Source organism: Mytilus galloprovincialis, chromosome 13, assembly GCF_965363235.1.
Source record: "Mytilus galloprovincialis chromosome 13, xbMytGall1.hap1.1, whole genome shotgun sequence".
In the NCBI taxonomy this organism is placed as follows: Eukaryota; Metazoa; Mollusca; class Bivalvia; order Mytilida; family Mytilidae; genus Mytilus; species Mytilus galloprovincialis.
In genome coordinates, this window is record NC_134850.1 from 34236966 (window position 1) to 34258460 (window position 21495).

Here is a 21495-nt window from a genome sequence, read left to right on the forward strand (position 1 = left end):
TGGACTTTAACTTCATCTTAAACTACCTCGAACAAAAACTTTAACCTTAAGCAGGACAGACGAAATAACGGATAGGTTCTTCCTTCTGGAATAGTTGATCAAATTATTGCACATGTCTTTTGGGTTTTTTTTTGTCGGTAAGTTGCGGCTCATTGACGTTCACATCCCACTTGTTTTTGATGGACATTGTAAATTTTCAAACATGCAGTAACGTTGTTATTGCACGCCGATAAAAGCTCAAGAGAAGATAAATGGACCTGATAGAAAAAAATGATCTTATTTTAGAAAATTACCTGTTGGGTAGCTCGTATTTTGGTTGTCTATAAATATAGTTCCTGTCATTTTATGAATGTAAACTATAATTTCTGTGTCTTTTAGGTGGACATCAATGGCTTAAAATTATTAGTTATGCTTTTTCTTTTAAAGGGAAGGTAATCATCAATTTAAAATATTTTTTTTTTCAGATGGCACTGTGAATTTAAGTGTCAGAGTTGTATGGATGGCAAATCTGTCTATCTAACAAACGAAATAGAAAATCGTAGGTTAAAAAATGCGACTTTTCCAATGTGTCTGTTGACTCCATTTAAATATCTAAGCAGTTCAAAAATGTTCACAGTCGAGTATAAGTCAAGATTTTCCAGAGATTTTCATCCTCTGTTTCATTTAGTAGCTGTATACTTCAAATGTGTGAATGCCAAAAAAAATGTCTTCACTGGGAACCCCGGAGCTGAAACATGAAGACTTCAGTTTGGCAGGGACTTAACTCTAAGGCTAGTTTTTGGTCATTTAGCACATAGGAACTTTACAGAAACAGTTAATGTTAAACCATTGTGCTTCACGACGACATGTCTTCTTACCTACAGAATGATGCATTGAAATAGAGACTGCGCGATACATTCACAGAATTTTAGAATTTCTTCGAAATATAAACCACCCTTTCATTTTGAAAATTAATATTCTATATGTAATGGTGTCGACTTAAAGTTGGAAGACAAGTTTACTTTAACTTTGAAAAGTTTAACTTACTATATAAAGATAAAAAAAAAAGTTTAACTTACTATATATTTATAAACAAAAGGTCTCCACAATTAAATTGTGATGGACATACAGACCTTAAAAAGCAGCTCCTATCTATATTATTTTGTCCGTAAACCCCTTCACATTAGTTAACTTAACTTCTTTTCATGTACATTTTTTGAGACAAACAATCGTTTGACGTTTTCAAAATATTTCGGGTTTGAAGGCATCCTTTGTTCGAGGTATTGAAGAAATCATTAATTTTGATGAAACTGCTTCATGACCAGCGGCAAATATTACAGTCATAATGCAACCTATAAAGTAACACGTTTGTGATGCAAAACATTGCTCTAGTGAAATAACAATTCCAGTTAATAGTTTCATGTTTACCAAACCAATGCTCGGTGTAGAAAAACGTCTGAAATAAACAATGATTGATTTATAGATTACTGGTGTTTAATGTCACTTTCATCACTATTGGATATTTCATACGAACAGTAATTTTTATTATCGGAAAATACTAAAAAATCGATAGAAAAATAAATTTTCGGTAGCACAAGCCAAGAGAATAGTTCATGCATACATATATTTTGTTGCTGGGATGCTGTTCCATTGAGGGAAACTCACATCTCTCTTTCACGTCAAACTTGCACATGTCTTTTGGAGTTTTATGTCGGTAGGTTGCGGCTCATTGACGTTTACACTACACTTGTTTTTGATGGACATTGTCAATTTTTAAACATGCAGTAAAGGTGTTATTATAGGCTGATACAAGCCGAAGAGAAGATAAATGAACCTGATAGAAAAAAAAGACATGATATTATTTTCAAAAATGACCTGTTGGGTCGCTCGTAATTCGGTTGTCTATAAATATAGTTCCTGTCAGATTTATGAATGTAAACTATAAGTACTGTGTCTTTTAGGTGGACATCAATGGCTTAAAATTATTAGTTATGCTATTTCTTTTAAAGGGAAGGTAATCATCATTTTAAAATATTTATTTTTATTCTGATGGCACTGTGAACTTAAGTGTCAGAGTTGTATGGATGGCAAATCTGTCTATCTAACAAACGAAATAGAAAATCGTAGGTTAAAAAATGCGACTTTTCCAATGTGTCTGTTGACTTCATTTAAATATCTAAGCAGTTCAAAAATGTTCACAGTCGAGTATAAGTCAAGATTTTCCAGAGATTTTCATCCTCTGTTTCATTTAGTAGCTGTATACTTCAAATGTGTGAATGCCAAAAAAATGTCTTCACTGGGAACCCCGGAGCTGAAACATGAAGACTTCAGTTTGGCAGGGACTTAACTCTAAGGCTAGTTTTTGGTCATTTTGCACATAGGAACTTTACAGAAACAGTTAATGTTAAAACATTTTGCTTCACGACGACATGTCTTCTTACCTACAGAATGATGCATTGAAATAGAGACTGCGCGATACATTAACAGAATTTTAGAAGTTCTTCGACATATAAACCACCCTTTCATTTTGAAAATTAATATTCTATATGTAAAGGTGTCGACTTAAAGTTGGAAGACAAGTTTACTTTAACTTTGAAAAGTTTAACTTACTATATATTTATAAACAAAAGGTCTCCACACTTAAATTGTGATGGACATACAGACCTTAAAAAGCAGCTCCTATGTATATTGTTTTGTCCGTAAACCCCTTCACATTAGTTAACTTAACTTCTTTTCATGTACATTTTTTTGAGACAAACAATCGTTTGACGTTTTCAAAATATTTCGGGTTTGAAGGCATCCTTTGTTCGAGGTATTGAAGAGTCAGAGTTATATGGATGGCAAATCTGTCTATCTAACAAACGAAATAGAAAATCGTAGGTTAAAAAATGCGACTTTTCCAATGTGTCTGTTGACTCCATTTAAATATCTAAGCAGTTCAAAAATGTTCACAGTCGAGTATAAGTCAAGATTTTCCAGAGATTTTCATCCTCTGTTTCATTTAGTAGCTGTATAGTTACTTCAAATGTGTGAATGCCAAAAAAAATGTCTTCACTGGGAACCCCGGAGCTGAAACATGAAGACCTCAGTTTGGCAGGGACTTAACTCTAAGGCTAGTTTTTGGTCATTTTGCACATAGGAACTTTACAGAAACAGTTAATGTTAAACCGTTTTGCTTCACGACGACATGTCTTCTTACCTACAGAATGATGCATTGAAATAGAGACTGCGCGATACATTCACAGAATTTTAGAAGTTCTTCGACATATAAACCACCCTTTCATTTTGAAAATTAATATTCTATATGTAATGGTGACGACTTAAAGTTGGATTACGAGTTTACTTTAACTTTGAAATAACTTACTATATATTTATAAACAAAAGGTCTCCACACTTAAATTGTGATAGACATACAGACCTTAAAAAGCAGCTCCTATCTATATTATTTTGTCCGTAAACCCCTTCACATTAGTTAACTTAACTTCTTTTCATGTACATTTTTTTGAGACAAACAATCGTTTGACGTTTTCAAAATATTTCGGGTTTGGAGGCATCCTTTGTTTGATGTATTGAAGAAATCATTAATTTTGATGAAACTGCTTTATGACCAGCGGCAAATATTACAGCCATAATGAAACAGATATAGTAACAAGTTTGTGATGCAAAACATTGCTCTAGTGAAATAACAATTCCAGTTAATAGTTTCTTGTTTACCAAACCAATGATCGGTGTAGAAAAACGTCTGAAATAAACAATGATTGATTTATTGATTATTGGTGTTTAATGCCACGTTCATCACTATTGGATATTTCATACGAACAGTAATTTTTATTATCGGAATATACCGAAAGATCAAGAGAAAAATAAATTTTTGGTAGCATAAGCCAAGTGAATTATAGTTCATGCATACATATATTTTATCGCATAGATGCTGTCCCAAGACCGTACTTTTACCTATAATTGTTTTTCTTTTACAAAGTGTGATCTGGATGGAGACTCACACCACTTCTCCCTAAATCTTTATAGAATGATATGATAAAAAAAGAGCGGATGTGAAGGAAATATAATATCTGAATGTTCAGTTATCAGTGGCTCTCTAATTTGGGGATTTTTTAAAACATAAGTCGCAAGCTTTTCTCTGATGTCTTGTTCACATTTATTAGATTGAATGTCTATTTATATTTGGTGTGATTATACAATATTTAGTATTGGTTTATTATGCACATTTATGTTATTGTTCAATATGGCTATCCTCTTTATTTTGAACTTACTTACCTAAATGAAAATAATGGGAAAATAATATTTTCTTAACTTTTCTGTATTACCTTTCTAGTCTATATTTGTTACTGAACTATTGGGAAAACGGTACTATTACATTTTCCCAGCATTAGGTTGGCCTTTTGTGTACCCAAGACAGGTGAAGGTAGTCAACTTAGGAGCGCTGTGATTGGATGTAAGGATACAATATAATTTTGTATTTATCTATGAATAACTGCAGTGTGTATATTTACAATACAAATTTTAAAACCTATTGAAATATTTTCTAGAGAATTATTGGAAAAGTCTTCCAAAATTTTATAAATTTGGTGTAAAATGACAAAATGACGGTGGGCCTGGATAACATAAACAATGTTCGTTGGAAATTTGTCATGATACTATTTGGCTCCAATTTTTAAAATAGAATAATAAAGTACTAACACCACACATAACTGTTTTATCCAGGTTTTTATTATAAAAAGTTGTAAATTTAGAAAATGTTAGTATTTTCGCCAATGGCAGAATAAATAGTACCTTTTAACCTGCATACTATGTGACATAGACATGTTTTGATGCGGAAAATTGAACTTGAACAGGAGTTGTCTCCCGTAGAACACGAATCTCACAAAATAAACACGATGTTATCTCATGTGCGTCAGAAGGGTTAGCAGATCATGTTTTACATGTAAAATCTGTTGCGTTACTCTGGGTAAGTAAATATTTTGTGACAAGTCTTATTCGGAGATGTTTTAGATTATATTTGAATCATTTAAACTTTTTATCTGGAAATCTATGAACTGTCAAATTGTGTTGAATTTTGAAGCGTACAAAATGTTTTAAAATGTCTTATGTTGAACTTTGATTCCGGAAAAGGATATGTTTTCGTTAAATAATCATGAATTTTCTTAATTTACTGCCATAATTTATCCAATGGAACTTACTTTAAATATATCAAATGTAAACACTAATAAATGTCCAATTCTAGATTTATATATTTTAGTTTTACACAGGAAGCTCCACGCTGAAATTTACGACAAAGGGGACAATTTTCGTTCCCTATTGTTAATTTTTCTTTTTTGGGATAGTGATGTTCATTTTGCACCATCTTAGGGAGTTTATGTTATACCACTCACTCACCATGCATATGTCTGTTGTGACGTTTTATATTTTAACGAACGTAATATATGTATTACTGCTAAATTATTAAGTCAAGAATTTCGTTACCACAAATTACTTAAAACATTTACTAAATTCTATCACAGATTGAACTTGAAGTTTGGTTGTGAACAATTATATCAAACGGGATAGCACATCCTCATTTTTACAAAGATGCTGTTTACTGTGCCCTGAAATATAGAAACGATTAAATATTTAAATAAACTTATATAAATGTGGCATAACGTTTGCCTTTTCACCATCGTATGTGACGTCATTTTTTTTAATTGCGTTGACGCCTGGATTGATTCGGGTGTGTCTATGCTGTATTGAACTTGGCATCATGTATTCGGGTTTAGTTTTCTGTAATAAGTTAATACTTCAGTTTCATTATGAATATATCTTTCACATTCATTTGTTAAAATTTACTGTTTGCAATAGCATGAATTGTTCTATATAAAAGTGTTCTTATCCCGGGCATAAAAACAATGCCGTATTTGGCAAAACCTTTTCAACTTTTGATCTTCAGTCCTGTACAACTTTGTACTTTTTTCACTTTCGATCTTTTATATCTGGGCGTTATGTATTCGGGTTTAGTTTTCTGTAATTAGTTAATACTTCAGTTTCATTATCATGATTATGTATATCTCTTTCATATTCATTTGATAAAATTTACTGTTTGCAATAGCATGAATTGTTCTATATAATAAGAATGTTCTTATCCCGGGCATACAAACAATGCCGTATTTGGCAAAACCTTTTCAACTTTTGATCTTCAGTGCTGTACAACTTTGTACTTTTTTCACTTTCGATCTTTTATATCTGGGCGTCACTATTGAGTCTTGTGTGGACAAGACGCGTTTTAGGCGTATTGAATTTTAAACCTGATGCTTTTTGTTATCTATTAATCATGCTTTTCTTTGTCTAATATGGTCTCCTTTTTATTTGTATTGTAGTCCTGTAATATTATGTTGTCATTTCAATGTTATATTTAACTTTGCCATTAAAGTGCGAGGTTTGGCATGCCATAAAACCAGGTTCAACCCACCACTTTTATTCCCCTTTAAAAGTGTCCTGTACCAAGTCAGGAAGATGGCCATTGTTATAATATTGTTCGTTTCTGTGTGTGTTGCATTTTAACGTTGAGTCGTTTGTGTTTTCTCTTATTTTTTTTAGATAAGACGTGGCACGGTACTTATCTATCCCTAATTCTTGTATTTGGTTTTGATGTTATATTTGTTATTCTCGTGGTGTTTTGTCTGTTGCTTGGTCCGTTTCTGTGTGTGTTGCGTTTCGGTGTTGTGTCGTTGTTCTCCTCTTATATTTAATGCGTTTCCCTCGGTTTTAGTTTGTTACCCCGATTTTGTTTTTTGTCCATGGATTTATGAGTTTTGAACAGCGGTATACTACTGTTGCCTTTATTTATATAGATCAGACAGTTGGTTTTCCCGTTTGAATGGTTTCACACTAGTAATTTTTGGGGCCCTTTATAGCTTGCTGTTCGGTGTGAACCAAGGCTCCGTGATAAAGGCCGTACTTTGACCTACATTGTATAATGGTTTACTTTCATAAATTGGTACTTGAATGGAGAGTTGTCTCATTGGCACTCATACCACAACTTCCTATTTTTATTGTAATAGGTAACCAAATCAACAATGTATTAGATTTTTGACAATTGTTTTATTGGTATAATATTTTATATTTCTATATGTACCCAATAGAGATTTTTACTGTTTTACTCCCCTCCTCCTTTTGGGGGTTTGGCTGGATGCAATGTAACCCCTGATGTGGACTACGCCGGTTTCTAAATGTTGACAAAAGAAGATAAATTCAAAAAGAAAAATGTGGAAAGAAATTTTAAAATTTACGTTAAAAATCAAGTATAAATAAAAATTAAATACACAAAAAATGGAAAACTGTTTTAGACAATTATCAACTGAGAACTAATGAGTATTCATCACTAAATGAAACTGATAAATTGATTGCTACCGTTATGTCCAGTCGCAAATATATCACGCATATTCACGAAAGGGTGCAAAGTGGATCGACCTGAAGCAAATGATTAACACATTAATAAGATAGAGAGTTTGCTAGAGGTGAAACGTATGCTTTACTAAAATAAGTTATCAGTAAATCAAGAGCAAATTAAATATCATTGTTACATACATTTACACTTTCATGGATCTACAATCTGCCGATGCATATATCTTTTCATTGCACATAGATCATGTTTTCTCCGACTGTTTATGACGTCTATGCACTAAATCCATTGTATGATGAATTTGAACTGATTGCTAATTAAGTCTTAGATGCATGATTTATTTTATGAGTTGTTATTGGCTTTGAACTAGCTGTCAGTAAAAAGTAAAATCACAAAAATACTGAACTGAGGAAAGTTCAATACGGAAATTTACTAATCAAATTGCAAAATCAAAAGCTCAAACACAAAATGGATTACAACTGTCATATCCCTGCTTTGATATGTTTCTTAATAAAAACTGCAGTGCTATCCCGACTAGAAAATGATTTGTACGATAGGATATCTTTTAATTGTAAAGCAGTGTTGAACTCACTTAGAAATGAAAAAGTGAGTCATGGCCTCGAGCTCATGTGACAAGTTTTAACATCTAGATAAAACGTTATTGCAATGCACGCAAATCAATCGGCAATCCTCAAGTAAATTGACCTACAATCCTTTTAAATGAAGGTATGGAATCGGCCCGAGTTGTGACGAATGGCAAATAAATCGGAACATGGCTACCTCACAGCTAATATCTGTCTTCTTTCCTGCTGAATTAAAGTTGTTTGTTGTTTTTCTTTCTTTCTGTCTGTCAGGATTTTGGTTTACTGCTATTGCTGTAATGGTTAATAACTTTTTCTCTTTTCATTTAGTGAATACTATTTTTTCTTTGAAAATCATGTTTCTGATTGCTGAGTTCAGATACTCTGTAGTTGATTTTGATTTTTGTCTTATTTCACGACTATAATCAATCAAATCTACGTACTTATTTACATAATTAATTAATGTTTGTTCATCATGTTATGAATCTAAAAATATTTAAATGACAAGCAATTCCCGGAAATATGCCTTGGCCACATTATTATACCAAGAAAATTATATTCGTGATAAAGTTTTTTTAAGATAGCCTAGAGGCTTTTTTTCTTTTCAAAGTACATCCGTAAACAGTTTAAGTAATAGTTACAAACCTGTTCGTGCATTTTTCATTGTTATTCGACGCAGAATAATTATTTAAGATATCTGGGACGATCCCATTTAACAAAGGATCTCTTTTGTTTACTTATTGTACCTCGAACTTATTAACCATGTGTAGGTCTTTAAATTGCAGGTTCAATTTAGTAAAAGTTTATCGTGCATGACTAATTAAACACTCCCCCATAAAACCAGGGGTCCATAAAAGGATAGGACAAAAAACACAGCGAAATACCATCAAACAACTTTTGGTTGATTTTAAAATATCTTCGGTCAATTATCAGACCGGATTTGAGTAGAAACACAAAACTTTCCGAAACAGGGAAATGCTGGCTGCAATACGAATTTATATACAAAATTTGTCCAATCTCATTAAATTTTAGTGGGCTTTATTGATCGTAAATTCATGTCGTTTTGTTTTTGGCGTGCGTCTTATGCGAGCTTAAAGTATTTAACTTAAATTAGATGCGTTAAATGATAATTGAAACTACACGTATATAACGATGGCAGACATTAGAGAAGATTAAGAGGATCTCTGCAAATTAAAAACTATTGCTTCAATTATTTTAGTGGCCCCACTGTTGCGAGCTGTTGCAAGGCTAGATTTCTATTCATTTAAATCTACCCTCATTTTCCAGTGGTATTTCAAGTTTACGTCCAACCTTACTGTCGACCGACTATTGCAAGTCCTACCTATATTATTTAAAGTTAATGTGTTCTCGTCATGAACATGAATGAAATAGTTGCCACTGGACGTGAGGCAAAAAACAGTGAATCAAATTAGTACACGGAGACACGATCTTGTAAAATGCGGTAATATCAATTAAAATCACTGACTAATAGTTTTGATGTTATTTTGTGAAATTTACCACAAAACTGAACCATTATAATTTTTTTTATAAAATACTTCTTTACTATGGTTCTTTAATATCTACCGTTTTGTTATTATTTATAATATATGATGAAAGGTAAAAGTTTTTTCAATGAATTGATGCTTCCTCTATAGCCGTGAAAAGGGAATTACGGACGACTTAAATAAAAGTGTTTGTTGCCATATATACTTTCGGGCTCGTGGATCTGAACATCCCTTTTTTTCGGGGGTCTTTTAATATCAATATTAACTTATAATTGAGCTTTTACTATAACTACAAGCTCAATGATAAGTTAACTTATTTAGTCTTAAAATAAAAATAAAAACAGTTTACATAGCAGTTTCCTTAAAAACAAAATAAAACAACGGCAAAGTAAACACAAAATTCAGTTTTTTTTCTTTTTTCTTTCATCAACTACGCTAATTCGTTGGGTTTATTCATCAACAACCATTAAGTAATCAATAAGAAATAATCAAAAGTCAATTGTTCATTGGATAAGGTTGATTGAATATGATGATACGTGCCCAGTGGCATGTGGTGATTAAAAAGCCATGTATCTTTTAAATTACAATATCTATTGATACGTGTACTCGTCATCAATGTTGTTTGTGTCACAGTGACGGCAGATTATGTTTTTTTCTCTGTAAATCCTGCCTCCTTCCAGACTTAATCGGGAAGTGGTGACTACCACATCTATGTTTGCATAATATATAAATGAATTAATAAGGTAAAAATGAAAAGTAGTTTTCACAAATTGTTAATTCTTTTTAACTAGAGGCTCTAAAGAGCCTGTGTCGCTCACCTTGGTCTATGTGAATATTAAACAATGGACACAGATGGATTCATGACAAAATTGTGTTTTGGTGATGGTGATGTGTTTGTAGATCTTACTTTACTTAACATTCTTGCTGCTTACAATTATCTCTATCTATAACAGTACTTTCTGTGGAAAATGTTATTGAAAATCTTCAAATTTTAAGAAAATTGTAAATAAAAATTGACTATGAAGGGCAATAACTCCTTCGGGGGTCAATTGACTATTTTGGTCATACTGACTTATTTATAGTTCTTACTTTGCTGTACATTATTGCTGTTTACAGTTTATCTCTATCTATAATAATATTCAAGATAACAAAAAAAACCAACAAAATTTCCTCAAAATTACCAATTCAGGAGCAGCAACCTAACAACCGATTATCCGATTCATCTGAAAATTCCAGGGTAGATAGATCGTGACCTGATCAACAATTTTACTCCCTGTCAGATTTGCTCTTAATGCTTTGGTTTTTGAGTTGTAAGCCAAAAACTGCATTTTACCCCCATGTTCTATTTTTAGCCATGGCGGCCATCTTAGTTTGTTGGCCGAGTTACCGGACACATTTTTTTTAACTAGATAACCCAATGATGATTATGGCCAAGTTTGGTTAAATTTGGCCCAGTAGTTTCAGAGGAGAAGATTTTTCTAAAAGATTACTAAGATTTACGAAAAATGGTTAAAAATTGACTATAAAGGGCAATAACTCCTAAAGTGGTCAACTGACCATTTTAGTCATGTTGACTTATTTGTAGATCTTACTTTGTTGAACATTATTGCTGTTTATAGTTTATCTCTATCTATAATAATATTCAAGATAATAACCAAAAACAGCAAAATTTCCTTAAAATTACCATTTCAGGGGCAGCAACCCAACAACCGATTATCTCAAAATTCCAGGGCAGATAGATTGTGACCTGATCAACAATTTTACTACCTGTCTGATTTGCTCTAAATGCTTTGGTTTTTGAGTTATAAGCCAAAAACTGCATTTTACCCCTATGTTCTATTTTTAGCCATGGCGGCCAGCTTGGTTGGTTGGGCGGGGCACCGGAAACATTTTTTAAACTAGATACCCCAATGATGATTATGGCCAAGTTTGGTTAAATTTGGCCCAGTAGTTTTAGAGGAGAAGATTTTTCTAAAAGATTGCTAAGATTTACGAAAATGGTTAAAAATTGACTATAAAGGGCAATAACTCCTAAAGTGGTCAACTGACCATTTTGGTCATGTTGACTTATTTGTAGATCTTACTTTGTTAAACATTATTGCTGTTTATAGTTTATCTCTATCTATAATAATAAATTTCAAGATAATAACCAAAAACAGCAAAATTTCCTTAAAATTACCATTTCAGGGGCAGCAACCAAACAACCGATTATCTCAAAATTCCAGGGCAGATAGATTGTGACCTGATCAACAAATTTACTACCTGTCAGATTTGCTCTAAATGCTTTGGTTTTTGAGTTATAAGCCAAAAACTGCATTTTACCCCTATGTTCTATTTTTAGCCATGGCGGCCATCTTGGTTGGTTGGGCGGGGCACAGGACACATTTTTGAAACTAGATACCCCAATGATGATTTTGGCCAAGTTTGGTTAAATTTGACCCAGTAGTTTCAGAGGAGAAGATTTTTGTAAAAGTTAACGCAGGACGACGACGACGGACGACGGACGACGACGACGGACGACGGACGACGACGACGGACGCCGGACGCCAAGTGATGAGAAAAGCTCACTTGGCCTTTTGGCCAGGTGAGCTAAATATACGATTCTGCAATAAAAGCAAAGAAACTGGTCTTTCGGTTTTTGTTTAATACATTTTGACACCCTTTTATCACAAACTGTGCATTATAATATTGGACATAATCGTACCGTAGATCATACCGTAATTATCAAAAATATTTTCCATGTATGATATTCACTTAGTTTCTATTCCGTTATTAGCATAATATAAAAACACAAATTTGTACAATTGAACACAAACTTTACTTTCTTTTTTAGTAAGAAGTCTACTCTAGAAATGTTTCATTCGCAACTTTGAATAGAACAGTAATGAGTATCTGTCAAGCTATGCATACGCTATGAAATTTGGAGTAGACTGTTTTAGCTGTTTTATTAAGGAACATCAAAATTGGGAATGGAAATAGGGAATGTGTCAAAGAGACAACAACCCGACCATAGAACTGACAAGTCTTTGCATCTACATCGAAGACTAAAATTAATTATTTTTCCGACTGGATACAGAGGAAAGATATATTTGATATATTCGGCCCGAGTTGTGACGAATGGCACATAAATCATAGCATGGCTACCTCACAGCTAAATAAATATCTGTCTTCTTTCCTGATGAATTTAAGTTGTTTGTTGTTTTTCTTTCTTTCTGTCTGCCCGGATTTTGGTTTTACTGCTATTGCTGAAATGGTTAATGACTTTTTCTCTTTTCATTTAGTGCATACTATTTTTTCTTTGAAAATCATGTTTCTGATTGCTAAGTTCAGATACTCTGTATTTGATTTTGATTTTTGTACGACTATAATCAAAATCTACGTACTTATTTACATAATTAATTAATGTTTCTTCATCATGTTATGAACATAAAAATATTTAAATGACAAGCAATTCCCGGAAATATGCCTTGGCCACATTATTATACCAAGAAAATTATATTCGTGATAAAGTTGTTTTAAGATAGCCTAGAGGCTTTTTTTTCTTTTTATAGTACATCCGTAAACAGTTTAAGGTATATAATACACTTTCTAACAGTTAAAACGTTACACCAAGTAAGGAAAATATATAAACTATTTCACTTTTCGAGGTAAGTTCCTCATTACATTGAATATGCTTTCATACGGTCAATGATGAAATTAAAATACGTAAGATGTTCTACCACAGGTATATATAATTCAAGCTGTATTTGGAAAAACAACTGGCGGAATGTTTGGTCCTCAATGCTTTTTAACTGTGTACTGTAATTATTTGTCCTAATAAACATTTTTTAAATCTTATATAAGATGCACTTATAAGTCTGTCGATTGTAAAACTCGCAGTACATCGTGGAAGTACACCAGTACCAGTCTAATATAAGTTCTGATTTGATTTACTGAGAATGTTTCATTTCTGTTAACATGAGACAGTACCAAAACATGTCGGGTAATTAATGACGGATAGCGTTTGACATCTTTTGGTCTCTTGTGGAGAGTTGTGTCATTTACACCACGTCTTCTTTTTTACGTCAGTCTTTGCTCCTCTAACAAAAAATACGTTTTACCCCACCGCATTTTTGCGCCTGTCCCAAGTCAGGGGCTTCTGGCCTTTGTTAGTCTTGTGTTATTTTTAATTTTAGTTTCTTGTGTATAATTTGGAGTTAAATATAACGTCCATTATCAATGAACTAGTATACGTATTTGTTTTAGGGGCCAGCTGAAGGACGCCGCCGAGTGCGGGCATTTCTCAAAATCTCAGAAACATTTTTTTCCTTAATGTGTATCTCAAAATTGGCTTCTTGAAATAAAAATAAAAGCAGTTTACATAGCAGTTTCCTTAGGAACAAAATAAAACAACGGCAAAGTAAACACAAAATTCATTTTTTAATTTTTTTCTTTCACCAACTACGCTACATTTTTGTAATTCGTTGGGTTTATTCATCAACAACCATAAATTAATCAATAAGTAACGATCAAAACACAATTGTTCATTGGATAAGGTTGATTGAACATGATGATTCGGAATTTGCTATACGTGCCCAGTGGCATGCGCTGATTAAAAAGCCATTTAACTTTAAAATTACAATATCTATTGATACGTGTACTCGTCATCAATGTTGTTTGTGTCACAGTGACGGCAGATTATGTTTTTTCGCTGTAAATCCTGCCTCCTTCCAGACTTAATCGGGAAGAGGTGACTACCACATCTATGTTTGCATAATATATAAATGAATTTAGTAAGGTAAAAATGAAAAATAGTTTTCAAATTGTTAATTCTTTTTAAAAATACGATTCTGCAATAAAAGCAAAGAAACTGGTCTTTGCGTTTTTCACGTTTTAATACATTTTGACACCCTTTTATCACAAACTGTGCATTATAATATTGGACATAATCATACCGCAGATAATAACAGATGATATCAACTTAGTTTCTTTTCCGTTATTAGCATAATAAAAACACGTTTCTTTTCCGTTATTAGCATAATATAAAAACACAAGTTTGTATAATTGACAAACGTTACTTTCTTTTCCAGTAAGAATTCTACTCTAGAAATGTATCATTCGCAACTGTAATTAGAACAGTAATGAGTATCTGTCAAGCTATGCTTACTCTATGAAATTTGGAGTAGACTGTTATAGCTGTTTTATTAAGGAACATTAAAATTGGGAATGGAAATAGGGAATGTGTCAAAGAGACAACAACCCGACCATAGAACTGACAAGTCTTCGCATATACATCGAAGACTAACATTAATGCTTTTTCCGACTGGATACAGAGGAAAGATATATATGATTTTTTAATTGCTGGTGATTTTTTGTACGAATAGACTGAGCCTACTTCAAAATAGTTTTAATTTGCAATTTTTTTTAAATTTGTATTTTTTCTTCGCTAGGTAGGTGAAATTATTTATAAAATTTATTGTAAAATTGCGAAACTTGCATTACGGGCATATTCTATACTTCTAAGTTTGAATTAAGAGTCTAAACTTTTTCAAATATTGAATACGCAACCAAATCTCTGTAATCTTATTCATGTATTGTTTGTGTTTCTGTCAAAGACGTTTGATTGGGTATTAGTTTAAGGTAGGCGTGGTTTTCGGTAACTTTCCTCCAATCAACTGGCCTATTCGACAAACCTGTGTGTGCTGATGCGTGTAAATTGGCTATTGTCCTGTGACTTTTTGTCTGTGACTTTTTGTCCTGTGACTTTCTGTCCTACATTCTCTAAAAAGATATGTACCTTCTGAAATCAAATCAAACGAAACAGTTTTCTTATCACTGTATTGTGTCTTGCAAGTTTTGAAGTAAAAAAAGTACACATTAGAATAAAAGATTAGAGAAAAAGATAAAACAACAACCGTTTAAGAACATAAATCTTTCAAAATTTCTTTTCCGTGCGTGAATTAATTTATTATTTTGAACAGTCATGAAAATAACTTTTATTGCCCATTTCCTGTTATCATGGTTTTGTCAAAATTTATTGGGGGCAGTTGTTATAGAAATTAAACGTCAGTCATATATCACAAGTAAAGCTTTTATAATCTGGTCACCTGTAATTACATTTACCTGTTAAAATAACACATTTGTGTTCCGGGAAGATTTAGAAACAACGAAAAGCAACTCTTACCGAGGTTTTCTCTTCTTTCTCAGCGAGTATACATATATTTAGTATTTCCGACAATGTACATCTATTGTTTATATCCTACAAATTACAACTAGGGCTTTGAGGTTTATTTTTTAAGTCCATGTCTTGGACAGGTTTGTAGGCTTATCATAGCGATATATGTTTATTCGTAACTGTACAAAGGATAGATAATGTCTCAAAAAATGTGTTCGCCTTTTTATTTTGATCATTTATGTTTTTGAAAGGTATTGTAAACTTTTTTTTTAATTTTTTTTTTACTTGTTTTTACCCAGATACATATAAAAGATCCTTAATCTTAACTATAATTATTAGGTAAAGATGATTTTCCCATTACTTGTGATATTTGGCTGTTTATTGGTAGTTAAATCTGAAACATGCTTTGGGAAGCAAGAAAAGGCAATCTTATCTGATATAAAATCCTCCATAAAGACATTGGAAGAAAAGTTAGAAGGTAAGAAACTACTAGTAGTTACATTTTTGTAATTCATAATATACAGTTTAGGCGACATGTCTTTAAAAAAAAGTCTGCCTAGGTCACAGATTCAAGGATTTGACACCGGATTAGCTACTGTAACAGATACGATCCGGCATCATTCGTGGCAATCTGCATTTGTCCGCATATTTCTGTATCGTACCCATAGTCATACATAGTCGTTGTTGTTATTCGTGATAAGTTTTGAACATGCGCAAAATTTGACCACGGACCAAACAACCGTATTGTATATCTTTACTTAACCGTAGTAGAACGTTCTGAACCCTTTTAAGTCGCTATTAAAATCATATTGATCCCTACTTATTCGTAGCCCCGAAAGATGTCTACGGTGCTAGTACGGTTATACCACGTATTTGTTAAGGATACAATACGAGTTGTAACGAGTTTGTCACGGAACGGCACGATCTCATAATTACGTTGCATTACAGACAGCTAGGGATAAACCATGGTTCTCAAAGTCTTTTATAGTTTACTACGTCACAACACGACAAATACAGAATATTAAGGTCAGCGACAAATTGAAGTCAGGCTTTTGTAAAACAACTCCCTTCTTTCTGGTCCAAACCTAGTCTGTGTCTTGCCGTAGATGTATTATACAAGGAGATAAGATCAGTAATAGAACGATAAACATATAATCGGGTTTCTTCGACAAAATATTGTAAAATATCAGCCGCTCGCGATCGACACAATGTAAAGCTCGTTCGCTGCGCTCACTCCTCTAGAGAGTTCACATGGTGGATAGTGGCTGATATTCTACAATATCAATGCATAGAAAACCCGATAATCTATACATATTACACTTTAGATTTCGTGTTGTTCCTTATTTCTATTTACGTATGCCACATTGCTGAAGATAAAAACCTAATTGGAATATGCGAAAAATAACAAACACACATATAAGTTTTTACTTAATTAAGTACCACACAAGTTCTATAATGTCGAAATGCGAAAATATTCAATACATAATTTTAAAAACAAAACAGAAAATCATCGATTCACTGCCATATGAAGAGATTATAACTTGCAAGCTAAATTAGAAATGATTAACGGTTAAGAAAATGTGGCGGTTCGTACTATTCCGTATCAGACCGTTCTCATTCGTACTTACCCTTACTTCTACAGTAGCAAACCGCTGTTGATCCGCAGTCCATACGCCCCGATACTTGTCGTTTCGCATAAAACCGTGTCATTTCCGTAATAAACCGTTAAAATCTGTATCGCTCATATCGTTGAATGACTCCTTTCCTGCATTAATCGTGGTAGATACGTCAAAATTCGTAGTCACACCGTGCTGCAACCGTATCGGATGTGTATCGGACTACAGAAACTGCATTTCCGGGATCATCCGTGAGATTAAGTCCGTAGTGGAACCGGCGAGGTGATCCGTAAATGTGTAACCTAGGGATACACTCATAGCAAAACAAAAGAGTAATATGCCGACATTCATGTTTTCTTGGTAATTGTGTAGTTGGGAAGCCTCTCTCTGTGGCTAGTATCCCATATCTCGTTTTTTCATACTTCTATTTCAGTGTCCTTACGAATATGTATTTCATACATATAAAACTGTTAGCCCATAGAACAAGGCTCCAGTACGCCAGTTGTAATATTTTTGCATTTGTTGATATATCAGGAAAGAGATGTTGTTTTTTTTTAAATGCGCAGATTGTTAAATTAAACTTTTGTAAAAACCCTGTAGACATTCAATTTGCGTACATTCAAACTCAAGATAGAGGTTTTTGTCGACGCTATTCGTTTTCTATCCATTTATACAATTTCAAACTGAATCGGTAAAAAGAAATGTAGTCAAGAAGCATGAACATTCACTTTCAAGATTTTTCATTATTCATCAACCTCAGACTCATAAAATCATCATTTACAAAATACTAAGATTTTTGAAGAAAGTTGATGTTTTTGTATCACTATATTTAGGAACATCTCCGATATGTAAAGAAGGATGGAGAAAATTCAAAGACCACTGTTATTTCTTTTCAACTGACAAAAAAACCTGGCAGGAGGCGGAGGTACGTGCTAGATACTTTATTTTTGAGTCAGTACAATAGGTTGTATATATAATGACTCCTTCATACCCTTTTGTAGATTATTGTCCCGTTTGCTATCATATCACATTTCCTGTTTAACCTTGGCATCGTAGTCGTCTTAGTAAATAACTACTGTTTCAGTAGCCTGTCAAATCTGGAGATATTGACCGACTTCTATCTTTATTGACTGGAATGGTGGTTCTATCTGAGCACTTCGGCTTTCACTAAAAATATAAACTTACCGCCATGATATTTGCAATACATGTAGGAGTGAATTTGACGTTAGATACCAACAACTTATATATGACTTATATTCCTTATACCCTTATACATAAGTATGATAAGTTTGACAGAAAACGTAATGTTTCTTTCTGTTGCCATTGATGTGCGTTATTTAAATTTGTTTAAAAGCATCATAAATTTATTTTCAAATTATTGAGAGATATTGGGTTTTACGACTGGTAGCACAACATGAATCACATTTACATATATGTTATATATATATGTTATATTTGTTATTCTCGTGGGATTTTGTCTATGTGCGTTACATTTTAGTGTTATGTCGTTGTTCTCTTCTTATATTTAATGCGTTTCCCTCGGTTTTACTTTGTTACCCCGATTTTGTTTTTGTCCATGGATTTATGAGTTTTGAACAGCGGTATACTACTGTTGCCTTTATTCATATAGCCCTTTGAAGTAGAACTTCAAATATGAACAAAACCCAAATCGTGAAGTAAGACGTTGAAGGCCCCAGAATAACACAATGTGAAACAATTAAAGAAAAGCAAAAAAAAAAAAAAAACAAAGGCCATGAAAACATTCCATTTAATGCCAGCAGTAACCAACAACATGTACTTGACTTCATTCTAATCACAAATGTTTTACCAAAAATATATAAGCAATAATTGACATGAATGAATATAACATTACGTTAATTAAATTATTATACTGTTTACTAAGTCTTGAGAATTTGTTTTTCAACACAATTATTTCTGTTTGTAGGTAGAGTGTCGAAATCTAGGAGGGTACCTTACACAAGTAAATAATTCTACAGAAAATTCTTGGATTGTTTCTTTGATTACGAGTAAAAGTAAGTTTGTCATCTGTTTTCGTTTTAAAGGAACCCGAGTTTTACAAGCTATGGATCATTCACGGTGTAATTGATGCGTCGTTACCCGGACTTTTCTTACCCGACAATAAAACTAGCGATACATAGTGGAATAATTCGTCATTTGTCTATATTAGCAATATTAACGAATATATTATTTTATTATTTTTTTTTTAAATCTGACGTGGATGACTGCAAAAAAATAGTTATACTTGATATAGCATATGCGTCTGCTTTAAATGTCGAATGTTCAGTACACATATGCTTTGAGAAAAAAATAATAATGAAAATATTGTTGAAATTATACATATGAAGGTCTGTAGGGTTTACAAGTTTAACAATTATCTATAAAATAATGATTAACATATATTTTGATGCAATTGAAAAACATGTATTATTTTCAGTTTCGTTTTGGTGTGATTTTTGAACACACAGTTTATTCAATTTAGCTTAAAGTGAGTTTAACTATTTAAACTGTTCAGCTTGTGTTGTAAATGTTGGGGTAAATAAAACAAGTGCATCACATAAAGTATTCAGTGTAATTTAAATTGCATTATATATAGAATGATTTCTGGAACTTGGTTTTTTAAAATACAGAAGTGATTAAGCAGAACTACTGGATGGGTGCAACAGATTTTACAGAGGGTGATTGGAGATGGGTGAATGATTTGTCTAAAGTACAATTTACCAACTGGGTCAGGGATCAACCTGATAATTATCAAGGCAAAGAGGACTGTGCTCATTTTTGGCAGACAAATAACTATAAATGGAATGATAGTAAATGCAGTAATATATATGGGTATATTTGTGAGAGTCCTCAGGTATTTGTTCTCTGTTTAATATTTGACTAACTATTTTTTATTTTATATAAAGATCATCGTACAATAAGATTTATCACTTTTGCAGCAAATCTCTATACGGAGTTGAATAGTATCTGTAGATGCGTTAAAAAAGGGGCGAAAAATACCAGAGGAACAGTCAAACTCCTAAATCGAAAATAAAATGACAACGACATGGCTACAAATGAAAAAGACAAACAGACACAAATAATAGTTCACAAGAAACAACATGGAAAACTAAAGACTGAGCAACACGAACCCCACCAAAAAGTAGGGGTGATATCAGGAGCTCCGGAAGGGTATGCAGAATTGATCCTGTTCCACATATGACACCCGTTAAATGGTCAACGATAAATCGCTGTATTATCACGCGTATACAAATACAAAATATCAATTGGTGAATTTTATTAAAACAGTGTATGTCTTTAGAGTTGTAAATTGAATGTTGCAGATATGAGAATAAATACTAAATTCATTTTGTTTGGGTATTTTCTGTATGAAATCTGATGAATGATTTTTTGTAACAAATACTTATCTTTTTATATTATATTGTAGGGTTCTAATTGTCTTCCATAAGAGTGCTGTCAGTAGAAAATAGCGAAATTCAACCAGTCGTTAAAAATAAAAGAGAAATAAACGGTTTTATTTTCTTTCTTTTGTAATTATATATTAAAATATATATGAATGCATTTTTGTACAAACCCGTTTCCTCTCAAAATCGTATAGTGTATGATGTAGCGAGCATTAGTTATCAATAAACAATTACATTTTGGTTTTCCAGATAGCTATTTGCGATGAACGTGGATTTTGTGTGTTGGGCTTTGGTTTGAAAGTGCACTAATTTGTTGTTATGTCTACTTGGAAATAAAACACTTCAAACAAACGTCAATAAAAGTTACAAAAATGACAAGGAATATAGACCCAGCTACAAAATAAAGAAGACGTTAGAAAATGATATGTCATGATTATTTATTGTTGGGTTGTATATTTCTGTGGCGCTAAAACGGGTGGGGTTCTATAGTTATATATAAGTCAGATACATGTACAGTATATATCGAGGTTTCTTAAATTATAAATGGTGTCTTCATATATAAAAGTTGGTCATGCAGTCAGTCGTAAACGATTTTAAACATTGTAATAATTTCCCTCAGACGAATTGAGTTGTCTCTCTTTGACTTTAGGTTTGAATAAAATTAAACAAAAGGCATATCTATAATTACGAGGTCCAATTTGTCAGCCGTCATCACGTGAAAAAGACGAATCAAAGAATTCAACTTTATATATAACTAATATAGTACAAAGGTGTAGATTAAAAATTACACCACTCCAGGCCCTTTTGTTTTCCACGTAATTAATATTATTAATAAGTTCCGGGTC

The 21495-nt window shown here is 32.7% G+C and overlaps 1 protein-coding gene across 2 annotated transcripts; it reads left to right on the plus strand.

Annotated features, from left to right (window-relative positions):
- Positions 1–13020: 13020 nt before the first annotated feature.
- Positions 13021–20759, plus strand: LOC143056003 (perlucin-like protein). 2 transcript variants are annotated; one of them, XM_076229071.1, is made up of 6 exons: positions 13021–13105; positions 15952–16090; positions 18062–18153; positions 19174–19261; positions 19877–20100; positions 20674–20759. In XM_076229071.1, the coding sequence occupies exons 2-6, from the start codon at positions 15958–15960 to the stop codon at positions 20692–20694; spliced, it is 558 nt and encodes a 185-aa protein (XP_076085186.1). In that variant the 5' UTR covers positions 13021–13105; positions 15952–15957; the 3' UTR covers positions 20695–20759. The 2 variants fall into 2 exon arrangements, with proteins under 2 accessions (XP_076085186.1, XP_076085187.1); XM_076229072.1 differs by having other exon boundaries at positions 13084–13182.
- Positions 20760–21495: the final 736 nt, after the last annotated feature.